The sequence below is a fragment of the Ceratosolen solmsi genome, unplaced genomic scaffold (assembly GCF_000503995.2).
Source record: "Ceratosolen solmsi marchali unplaced genomic scaffold, CerSol_1.0 scaffold63, whole genome shotgun sequence".
Classification (NCBI taxonomy): Eukaryota; Metazoa; Arthropoda; class Insecta; order Hymenoptera; family Agaonidae; genus Ceratosolen; species Ceratosolen solmsi.
Genome location: NW_011948437.1, coordinates 1,477,905 through 1,491,025, shown reverse-complemented (window position 1 = coordinate 1,491,025; position 13,121 = coordinate 1,477,905). Strand labels below are relative to the sequence as shown.

General features: G+C 32.0%; 1 protein-coding gene across 1 annotated transcript in view; it reads left to right on the top strand.

Moving 5' to 3' along the window:
- The window catches only part of LOC105365224 (uncharacterized), a 2,448-nt gene extending 232 nt beyond the window's left edge, over nt 1-2,216 (top strand). Inside the window, exon 2 of the mRNA XM_011503331.1 lies at nt 1,940-2,216. Within this exon, the coding sequence (XP_011501633.1) occupies nt 1,940-2,216 (277 nt within the window). The remainder of the gene's footprint in view (nt 1-1,939) is intronic.
- The last annotated feature ends 10,905 nt before the right edge of the window (nt 2,217-13,121 follow it).

Here is a 13,121-nt window from a genome sequence, read left to right as displayed (position 1 = left end):
GAAAGAAAATAACATTAAACTTGTGTCTGACGATGCGTTCGATTGACGAACTGAGTCATTTAATAATGCTTTGCCAATTTTTCTACAACTGGAATTTTCTCGAGCGAGAACCGGTAGTGAGGCAGTGGGGCGATAGGAGGTGGGGGTGGGGGGCTTATTCGCTCGACTCGGGTATTTTAACGCCGCTGTTGGAAGGCCAATTATTTATTTTGTGTAGCAAGAGACAGGTGGAGAAATATTGGACGAAATAGCGAAAAGCGACACGATTGTTAAAAGCCTTAAAGAATAATAATAAGAAGAAAAAATAATTGGAGAACATTGTAGAGTATAATTCGGAGAAGTGCAAATTTATTAATGCAAAGGTATATTGGAAAGTAGAAGAGAGAAGGGTAGAAGAATATTGATAAAGTCAATAATAAAGTGAATAAGAACAATAGTCTTTGAATTAATTAACAGCTAATAAATATCTGGAAATGCATACTGAATTTTTCAATGCAAATATTAAAAATAATATTTATTACTTAATCACTAATCCACGCTAGACATGTAATTTATTCATTTCGTTTCAATATATATATATATATCGCGATATAGTTGATCATGGAGTTTTATTAAAAATTATGTTAAAGTGTATTAGCGTGTAAAGCTATGGAATTCTAATTAGGGCTTAAGATTAAATGTTTTCGTAAATTTTCGCACAGGGAAATTCATTTACTTACAATACAGGGAAATAAATACATTTACCTACAAATATAAGAAAACTTTACATTATCAACTTATTATTTTCTTCAGCTTTAATTTTACGACTATTCTAGGGTCTAAAGACGACTCTTAATGCGTATTTGTAAGCTAAAAGAAGAATTTATAAAAGTAAAATTGCTTTTGAAATTATACCAAATGGATGAATATTTGACATAACGATATTTCTAACATATCTAGTTGATTGTCAATTGATAAATTGGTTGAAGCTAAATGAAACTAAGGGCAATCAAAATATCCCAACGACTTACTTTTTGCGCAACAATTTACAAGGCTGTGCATTACGAAGCCAAACAATACAAAAGTGCTCAACCTGTCTTAAGGTAATATCAACACCACAATTATTATTAAAATTTTTTACAAACAGGTAGTAGTAGCAGTAATAATTTAGCACTCGTAAAAACGTTAAAAAAGTAAGAATGACAAAAAAAAAACATTAACTCGAATAGAAACGTGGATTGAAGAACGAATACGCATAAGAAATACACATAAAGTGAAAAAATTAGCTTCACAATAATACGAAGCATTCAACTTTCGAGATACTATCGCGCGCACGCCTCTCGCAATTCTCACAATTCTCACAATTTTCCACTTCCACTAAGTAACTGTATTAAAAGAACGAGAAGTGAAATTCGATTAAAAAAATACCTATATCGTGACTGACTGGGCACTTGGCACTTTAAAGCCAAACATGGCCATTCTCGCGAAAATGCACGGCCACTTTAACCAGCCGATGAAGTGGATAGACGCGCGACATCATGGCAATTCCAATTGACAGTCTTTACGATAGATTTACGTATTGTAGGTCAAAACGACTTTGTCAATCTCTTTGGCGCTTAATAACGAGGTGCAGGTTTTATCGGACGGTCGATCAGGCGTTCGGGGGCAAGTGAGTGGTAGGTGGGTTGGATCGACTGCCTGAAGGATAAAAAAAAAAAGAGAGATGGCGAGTTAATAACGGGACGAGGCGCTGGCACTTTAGAGGTTAAGGAAAATCCCACTGGGATGGGATGGGAGCATTCGGATAGGCGATATAGTCGCGTCGTCGCGACTTGGAAACCTTGGGCGCGCCAACTTCCTCAAGATCTCTGCTTCTCTCCATAACCAACAGCAGTCCCCGTAGCCCCCGAGCGTCGGTAAGGCGCGTCGGCCGCCATCTCGCTTGTCTGACCGACTCACTCACCTGGACAGCTCCCGCGAGCGAAGGCTATCGATCCAGCGGGGCGCCTGCGTCGGATACACTCGGACTCGACTCGGTCTCGGGACTGCGCCGCGCCTATTTCCCCGCTCGGGGCCTCTCCGTCGCTCGCCGCTCGCCGCTGCCGTGCCAGTCGAACGAAACAGGTGGGGACGTCAGGGCCGTAGCCGACTCTCGGTTCGCTCGCGGGCTCCCCCGACCCAGTGGGCACGGCCCTGGCACGACTATTGGACGAACATGTGGCGCCGACGAGATCTAAAGGCCAGTGAGCGCTACTACGAGGGTCCCCCTGCCCTGTCTATTTTCCACTATTCCCTATTAAAAGTTACTTTTGCTGGGCGTGACCTTCGCCACCTGCCATTTACCTCGGTCAACTAAGCCCGATGGCTTCGCTTCTTGGCGTCGATGAGCGGCGAACGGGACTAGGATAAAGAACGACGAGCAATGACGCTACTGACTGACGCGTTTGTTCGTTATTCTGCGCCGACGGTCTCGCTTGGCTGGTCGCGCGAGCCGTCGTGATGACGAAGCTTCTTGGCTGCACCGACGCCGTTCGCTGTCTCTCTCTCTCTATCTCTCTCTCTCTCTCTCTCTCGCACGGGCGTTCGTAAGAGCAATCCGCTGCTCCGGGATCCGATGACCGCGCACTCGCATGGCAATGGGGGCGTATAAACATCGAGAGCTCATGGCGACCCCCTAACGAATTACGTCAAGAATTACGCAAGAAAGCGCCAATGTTCGTAATCAGCTGACTTGGCTATTGTTTTCATTTTTGACACTGTGTCCCGGTTTCCCTTTCTCGGCTTAGCTTCGCTGTCGCTGGCTTCTTGCTTCTTCGATGACATAAAAAATGACATAAGCTCGATGACATTCGCCGTGCTGTCAACATTATTGTGACACTGGCTGCGAAGCTAACACTTCATTTTAAGATTTAACGGCATCGTCGTTTGCCGGCTTTCTCCTTCTTTTCGAATTGGCGCACGACGGCCTTTCGCGTCTATCCCAAGTAGTTAGTTTTCTTTATCTTTTCTTTTTTACAGGAACCTACAATAATAGGCTTACCATAGGCTTTAATGAAAAATTATGAAAGTCTATTTACTCGCTGCCACTACTAGTCTTGAGGAGTTCTACTAATTAACGATAATACTAATTAACTTAATGGTATGTATATGTAACAGAAATTTCCAACAATATAATAACATATCAAATTTTTCCAATCGCTTTATAAGAGTTGTATGGTTGTATTTTTTAAACAAGCAGTATAAAATGTGCAACGATGAGTAAGAATTACTTAAGCAAGCTCATTCTTCAAATCAAAAAACAGAAAACAGAAAACAGAAACATACTTGAAAATACATTCATAAATATGTTTATCTTTCACGGATTCAAATCGTTGTAAAATATTTTGATAATGCATGCCATCATCTTTTTATCGAAAATGCTTACAAGAAGAATTCAGTATTGGGCTTGCATATATTGATCATTAATGATGATTAGACAGACGATTGTATTAAAATACAAAAAAAAAAAAAAAAAAAAAAATTGTTTTTTATATAGAAGACATGATTTTTATAACTTTTAAGCATTAAATATTTTATATTGAGAAATGTTCGCCTTCGATACTTTTAATGTGTTTTGAATAAATTTCTCAATAACGTCATATAGTAGAGTCGATATTTAGGTTGAACATAACTCAAATTAAACAACATTTGCCATTGATGATTTAAATCTGTTTACCTCATCCGACATATTAATATTGTTACGTAATGGAAGCAGATAATAAATGGTCTCGTAAACTGCCTCGTTACTAATTACCATAATGCTCATTATAAAATCTAATAAATGTTCGATATAAAATAAATAATTAATATTACTTCATAAATACATTGCGATTCGTTATTATAGTTAATAATCTACGTTTCACTTAATTATGTAAAATGTAATCATCCAATTGACTCCAAATCTATTTTATAAATACAAATTGTAAATACCCCATTCTGTCATTGCTAATATAATTTAATATCAAACGAATCTTATATATTACGTATGAGTTCGATATTGTGATTAGTTATATATTGTGCCGTTAGTTCGAGGTTCAAGTGACGAGTATTAAAAAAAAAAAAAAAAAAAAAATACTCATAAGACTCGGACTCGCGTTTACAGAATTGAGAAAAAGAAATCATCCGGTGTAATGCAGCACAAGTTGAAAAACGTATTAGAAGTGTAATGAAGCAACGTATATCTAAATGACATCTTATTCTAGTTACTCCCGCGTGTCGTGCGACCTCGTAATTAACCGGTGTTCACCCGGTCAAATGCAATTGCTGATGTAATGTGTGGTAGTAGGGGCTTGAACCGGCGCTGTATTACCAGCTAATTGTCTCAAATTCTGAACAAACTTACTGAGAAATATTGATCACTTTTTGTTTCCTTCCCGTTAATTTCTCTTATATAATTAAATTAACTTTCGGGAAAGAGCATTATTTTAAACAGCTTAAAATCGGATAAACAATATTTTTTAATATTTTTTGGTTTTTTTTTTTGTTTTTTTTTTTTTTTCATTTCATTTAATGGTCACGATCACGTATATGACAAACGAGCATTAAACTTTTAATTAAAGAGTACAAAGTGTCAATAATAAATGAAGCACGTTGGCGATATGATGATATTTTTCGCGTCTATTGGCACTAAATGAAACTCGCGCTGTGTCGACTACGTGGACGGACAAAAGAATAGGTAAACTGGGAGTATTCTTTTTTATTTATTATAAGTGGCAAAGATGCGCGAGGGGGAAACGAGTCGTAGCTGAAAAGCCGACAAACAGGTCGTAGATAGCTTTTTTATTAGTGTGACTTAGACCGTCGACTTCTTTTTGGCCGAGTCAGCTCTGTTGGAATGTGGTCTTCACTTTGTGAATGCCAATGTTCGGGAATATTAACGCGAAGCCCTAGTGTAAACAAGGTAATTTCTATAAGTTAATTTTTATTAATTTTTCACTTCCTCGTTGTTAAATGTGCTGTTGGTTGCTGATTAGCAATTCCGAGCATTCTTATCGTTGCTTTCTATTGTTGTTTTTGGAGTATTATTGTCAACCAAAAATGATTGACAAAATGATTGGAAAAACTTCTCATTAAATGGATCATCCTTCGTATATTTATCCGTTAAATTGTATTTACAAGAGCGGATTAGGTATCACTTCATCTGCATTCCCATCGCACATTCCCATCCATTAACAGTTATTTATCACTCGTTTTATTATAGTTTTACGATATTGTGAATTTTTAATTAATCTGCGGCCATTTATTAACTTGCATAACAAATTAATATATAGGAGATATTAAAACAAATTTTTCTCGTTTCGATTAATAAAACGATTATCGTTATCTTTCATACATACACTTTATAGCTTAATTTCATAAAACGATTTTATAAGGCTAAAGCCTCGATAAACAAATATTTTATAAGGGGAGTGGGGAGGCAGAAAAATGGGTTAAAGCCATTGAGTATTTCTGCGATAAAAACAGCATAAAATTTAAATTTTGAAGATTGCACTGGAAGGTAGAGGCTGACAACATTGATTCTAGCCAAAAATTCGAATCTGGAGCACAAATTACTTCGTTAGTCATGCTCGCATGCCAGGGCGAGCCTTTCCTTAAAACAAGAAGCGGTCCTTTTCTCAGCTCGCAAGTGTGTCGGGACGAAAATAAATCTGACGCATGCGCGAAAATTAACAAATTTTCGCGGAGACCTTGTTAACAAAAGACCACGCGGTCAGTTGGACGAGAGTTCCGGTTCTACCCGGACTGTTTAATGGAAAAACTCCGACTCAGGCTTCCCCTCAATTACATTGATTCACACTTTAATCAGACCGAATTATAAAGATGCATTAAGTTGAGCTTAGCTTATATTTGTTAAATCTAAATTGTTGTCGTGGAGAGCGAGAAGCTGAGAAACTCAAATACGAAATGTTATTTTAGATACCGAATTAAGGATAAATGGTATGTTCAACCTCATTAAGATATCCGTCATATTTATTAAGGGGGCTTTGATATAATTTTCTTTCTTCGTGTTATAAGATAATTAATTTTACTTTTTTATTAAATAGTCGATGGAATATGTTTTTACGATTCAATGACTTTTAGGTGGTAGTTTCAAAAATTAAGCAATCAATCACCTTCTTAAATTAAAAGTTAATTAATAATTTATAATCAATATATATATATATATATATATATATTGGTGAAATGTAATATTATCGAGTAAATTATTATTAGAGAAAAAATGTTTACACATTAAAGAGATAAAATACGAAAATAAATAGTCTAGGTTATTGGAATGTTTCGCACGAGAATGTTTCACGGTGTATCAGTTTATTTTAAAAAATTACGTTTTATTTTAGATGAAATTTATATAGCAAATCATAGAAACTGATGACGATCTATCAAGATAAAAATTGAGAGAATTTGTTTCTTACTTTTCTTCAATTTTCATAGACCATTGCTTTATTTTTATACATCGTAAAATATTTTATAAAATTGTTAAAAAACTTTTTATTTATAGAAATTTCATTCTCATTTTTTTTGTGAGATTAGTAATAGAAGTAATAAGACTTATCTTATATGTCCAATAATAATAAGAAATTTTTCATTATTTATTTATTTATTTATTTGATTAATAGAAATTGTGTTCATATAATTTTGCAATTGTTCACGAATAATGACGATGAAATTGTTCATGTATAATGAAAAAATTGTATAATATAAATAATGTGTTCTATCAATTATTTTACGCAAACGAATTTTTCTATTATGAAATCCATTAAATTCGACCGGTTGTACGTATAATTTTATTTAGCTCAAGAAACTTTAAAGAGATCATCAGATTTTTAATTATCTTAACTGATTTTCATATCATTAAATTTTTATCTTTAATTTTTTATTTTTAAATGTCCATTTTGGGATAACCTTTCATTCACAATTTAACCTTCTTGAAATATAAAAGAATTTTCCATTTCTCAAAATTATTGCCAAAAATGCAGTGGAATTTAATTTTGTTTATAAATAAACCTCACGAATTGCAATTAAATAAGAATGTATAAAGAACGAAACATCATATTGCACTTGAAAATTTTTCAATTTAATTTGAGTAAAATAATACTGTTCTTAATAATTATATATTAATTAAAATTGAAATAATTTCGGCATTATATTTATGAAAAGTGAGTGACTATCAATGTTATAATTATTATAACTTATTTAATTTCATAAATTGAAATTTTATATAATAGTAAACTACATTTATAAATGGCATTTATATCAATGATAAGTAAATTGTTTTTTTTTTTACACAACTATAAATCATTTTAATTATTAATTAACATTGAACGATAAATGAGTTTGTAAATAAATTAACTTAAGTACGCTTACGCACTTATGATTATCAAGTAAAATTTTAAAACATCTAAACAAAAATATTATATTTGTTGATCAGGTAAGGATTTTAACAAAGTTATTTCTGGGAATTATTTGCTAGTTATATACATACGTATGAAAATGCCTTTAAATTAGTCGAGAGCTAATTATATTAATTGATCATCATTGGATTTATACATTAGTGTCATAAGCGTCTGTTTCACGAACACACAAACAGGATACACATAAGTCTCATGTACAAATTAACGTTGCTGTAAATTTTCACATACACAATCTTAAGCGTAAATTATCGAATTCCTATGAAATATATTAAAATCAAAACATTAATATAATGGATTTTGATAAATGCATATGATAATTAATATCACGGAATATATTTCATAATCAATTCCTTTGACTTAATTTGTGACATTATGGTTTACTTTTAGAGCTTCGTTTTCATATACTTCGACGGGTGAAGAAAATTCCACTATAGTGTGGCTATTAATACAATGTTAAAAAAAATTATGCTTTACCGCACGTCACGAGCGGAGAAACTTTTATTTCGGAAACTCAGATGTGACGTCATGTAGTTTCGATTGTGCGTTGTCGTATGCGTCACAAGCAAGAGCGATTTTTTGAAAAAGTTGATTAAAATATCGAGTTTTTTTTTTCGTATTAACCTTTAAAATAAATTTAGTGTATCTATATTTAGGAAATATTTTTAATGCAATCTTCTAAAAGTTATTTTTCCCATTTTTATTCGAAAGTTTTTCGACGTTATTTTAAATTGATTTATCCTCAATAAGATTAAAATTGATTAGTTATTTTCTTATTTAGTTCGATTAGCTTACATACTTACTGTTGTATCAAAATTAATTTAAGCACAAGTAAAGTTCTTTGGTTATAAGCTCATTATAACGCATTAATCGAATTTCATAAATAATAAAATAGAGCATTTTTTAAATAAAAACATTTTTCTAATTTATATACTGATTTGATTGTTATATTATAGAATTAATATCTACGACTTTAAATATAAATTAATTCATTCATTCCCTTCAGAATTTTCCCTTAAGCTATATAATAATCATAATAAATATTTTTATCACGAAATCGATCAGAGGAATCGTTCATATTGACATATTCATATTATCATCTATAGATAAAATTAATAAGTTTAATTAATTCGATTTATCAAGCAGAAATTATATTGCATCATTAGATATTTTATTGTTATGTGAAAATTTCAACGAAACATCGTATAGTCAAATTCATTAAAATATCAACCTATTATTCCTCATAATACTATTACAATTATTAAAATTACGTAACGTTTTGTAAGAAGAATTGATGGTAAAATGCATTGGTTGCTTCATTAATAAATACTTTCGTAAGTTGTTCTAAATAAAATAGCTCGTCTAACCTGCATTAGCGATCTGATTAGGGGATCGCCGATAAAAGCATCTAGGAAGAGCAGATCAGTGTCGTCTGCTTTTGAATTTTTTTCCATTCCTCCATCTCTGGTAATATCATCCGTGCTGTCACGACCTCGGACAAAAGCGGCTAGAACATGAGAGCGATCCGCATTATTATCATCCATGCTGAATGCTGGAACGTGTGATTGTTTTTTTTTTTTTATTGTTCAAGCACTGTCGCTTAAGATTACAGAGGGAACGAACAAAAGAAGTACGAAGGAGACAATTACATGAATATGTTTGGGGCGTGGCAATTATCCTTGTATGTATGGTCGGGTCGATAATGAGCTAGAAAACCAGTTACAGGTGGACTTGGTTATAAGTATGGCTTAATTATTATATAAAATAATTCAATTGCTTAAATAAAATTATGAATAAATTTTATTAAAAAGGCTTGTCAAACTTTAATTAAACGCATTATTGATTTCATATCGTATCACAGTGACATTTATTTTTCAATTAAGGGACGGAAAGAAGATTAATTATATAACATAAATATAATTATACAAATAATATTTTAAAAAAATATCGTTTGAGGTAAAAGTACTTAGTACTATCTTAATAAAGGACGACAGTCTTTATGGTTTATGTGGCGTATAATGTTTAATGTCTACAAAAATATGTTGTAGTATGAGAATTATTATTAAAAGTATTGCCCAAAAGTATAAGTGAATGATTTATAACTAACGAATATATATAATCTATTTATGGATAACAAATTTTTAAAAATAAAATATCAATGAATAATGTTTACATAGTCCAATTAAATTAATTAAGCTAATTTAATAATCATACTTTGGTGGTTTTTCATGCATTCGAGTATAAATGATTTTTAGGTAAATTTAAAAAAAGATTTTATCTCATTGATTTATAAAGTTTTCAAAATGTTTTCTTCATTCAATAAAAATTTTTTTTGTTAAACTTAATTTGTGAAAACAAAAAATTTATTTTATTTTCAATATTAAATACAATAAAGAAACTGCAACTTTTGAAAATATTTTCCATATTAGTATGTGATAATTAAATTTTATATGAAAAAAAATATTAACTTTAGTATTTTTAAATTATTAATTTTGCATATATACTTTCAAGTTCTTTCTGACAGTTTATATAATATAAATATACATTACATTGTTTTATTTTTAAACCCATATATTTTATATACATTCTTAACATACATTACCTAACATATTTTATACCTTACTTATATTGAAAATTATAAGTCTTAATAGCAATACCATAATAAAGAGATAAATTAGAAATAACGTATTATCCAAGCTGTTCATAAAAATTATGTCCAAAAATATTAATATAAGAATAATTTGCTTATATCAATTATTTGTACTTTTTGTTTTGTTTTATTAAACATTATTTCCGTTTATTTGCTCTTATATTAATATTCATTATATATATATATATATATATATATATATATATATATATATATATATATATATGAAATAATGTTTTATATTATTTTGATTACAACTGATATCTGAAGGTATAAAAATTGCATAAAAATATAATAAAATGTTAAATATATTATATCTTTAATCAATTAATAAATAAATATACCATTTAATTTTTAAATATTTTTGAAACGATTGATTATCTGGCTTTTGAAAATTAACAAATCCAAAAATTTATCACAGTTTAATTATATGTTAAAGTTGTATGTTCTAAATTCCAATAAAATATTCTAGTTTTAACTTTAAAATTACATTGAAAAAATTTACGTTGAGTATTCAATAATTTTTTCTAATTTTTCATTATATCATTCGTAATATATAAATTGTAATAACTATCACTATAATAGATGTAACGTTATTAGTTTATTTAAATTAAATATAGACTAACAAGAATACAGTGCCTAATTTGAATTTCAATAAAATATATATGAATTTATTTCTTTACATATAATAAGGATATAATAAAAAAGTATTTATTTACATATGTGCTCAAAGATCATATGAGTTTTGGATCATAAATTGAATTTAATACTATTATTTATTATAATTGTTTTGAGTTAATTTTAAACTCAATTTCTTTCATAATTGATGGTAGCGCTGAAACGTTTATTGTCTCATCAATAAAATAATTGTACTCTTTTTCTTTAATCGTTTCATATCAAAAGATCACGATTTAAAGTGCAGTCTAATTTATTTTGAGTAATGGGAAAATTAATATTAAGAAAAATTTAATAATTATTTTCAATGCCAAGTTTGTCTTTGTATGTAATATTTTATTAATATTACGTAATATTTGAATCATGGAATAATACAACATTAAATAAGAAAATTAAACAATGTTTGGAAAAGTGGTTAAAAATATATTTAAATTGAAAAATTAACGTAATTTTAATGTAAATGTTTAAAGCGCTTTAAAAATAGGCGATTATTATGTTTTATTTCATAAAAATTATTTAAATGTTATTGAATATTTGTTAGTTAATAGTTAATAGTTGATTGTGATCGTAAGGAAATATGAAATAAATATGTGCAATGCAGATAATTGAGTTCAGAACCCATCCATAATTAGCGTGCAAACTTTTTCAAACAGAATATTTTTATAAACATTGTTGTGTTAATGATATTTGCATTTGTCAGCTAATTGATTCGAATATGTAGTCCATATTTTAAATGTAAAATATATTAGAATATAAATTTCAGCGAAGTATCTTTGTAAATATGTTTCTACAGCTGTAGCGTTTTACAATATAGAAAGACGCTAAGGCTTTCACTAATACGAACGAAACCTTCTCCCTTTACATTGCACTGGCAATAAAATAAATTTTATATTAAAGGTCGTATATTTGGGGATCATCGTAAAGATGTTATTATGGCAATCCTATTAAAATGGTCGTGTGAAATGAACGTATTTTTCAATTAATACCGTTAAATAATTTCGTATGATATGCATAACGCATTAAATTTAAACAACTAAAAAACGTTCTATCAACGTTAAATTAAAGATATTGGTGTTATACTTTTACATATCGCGAAAAGAGTCGGCTCTCATTCATCGTAAGAAAGAGATTAGACACATATCGGCCACTGAGATTGGAGCCAGAGAGCGAGAGCGAGAGCAAGAGCGTTAGAGAGAGAGAGAGAGAGAGAGAGAGAGAGAGTGAGTGTGTGTGTGTGAGCGAGTGAGAGTGAGTGAGATGGAGTTTGTATTGAATACCGTTATCGTAGTCGGCGACTTTGTTGACGTCCCGCTGCACGGCATCCATACTCGCGAGTAGCCGGCGATCGCGTTCCCGCTTCTCCTTTCTTCCGAGGAACACCATGACGACTGCGACAGCCCACGTTTCGCGAAAAGATGAGAACACTAGGCCATTGGGGCGCGAAGTGCTTCGTCACTTATACTCGTGTCCCCGTAGCGATCTAACCAAGCGACTGGTTCTGCGCGTCCGCTGTTCACCAGGTGAACGCGTCCGCGCGCGCTTCTCTACCTGTCGCTGGCCGCGTTTCCTCTGACTTGCAACCTGTCGCTCCGAGCCTGAGATGAGAGAGAGAGAGAGAGAGAGAGAGAGAGAGAGAGAGAGAGATCCAAGAGAGCGACACCACGCGGTTGCGCCGGAGAACGAGTTTCACGAGCCGCCGCCGCGACTCGCGAAACCGATGCCTTCTTCAACTTACGGGGGTAAGGTCGTTCGTTACTTCTCCGTCGACTTGAGCGACCTAATGCCCATCGATTTTATTTGTTTATCGTCACCGTTGTACTCACGCACACGTTACAGCCTTCCCAATATTATCTCCAGACGCCTTTTTTTGTGTTTTTTTTCATTAATTGATTTCGCTCCTACAATACCACCTTTAACCGCTTTTACTACTCCTATTACACTTGCACTTGCATACGCACAGCAATCGAAGGTATTTATATTTGTCAGCGAAATTGATCGAATTCACTAAAGTCCACTGCACGTGTACATATTTTTATTTACAATTGCTTGAAAGGCCTTTATGTGTCTCGTAATTCACTCAATCACGTAACAATGATATCTCTACTTTCAAGCTCGCAACTGATTTTCATTCTATTCATTTCTCTATAGACACTATGATTTTCCTAAATACACTTGTAACAGACAATAATTAACAAATTAACAAATTTTGATCGCTTGTAGTAATTAGGGTAATTGGGTATTTGGGGGAATAGAACAAATTGCAGAATGACGTTTCCGGAGTGCGCCCTACAGAAGAGAATAACGCTAATCGCAGGGGAACGAGTGTCGGCAACTTTCTTCGAAATCTCAGATTTACGGTGGCTAACAAA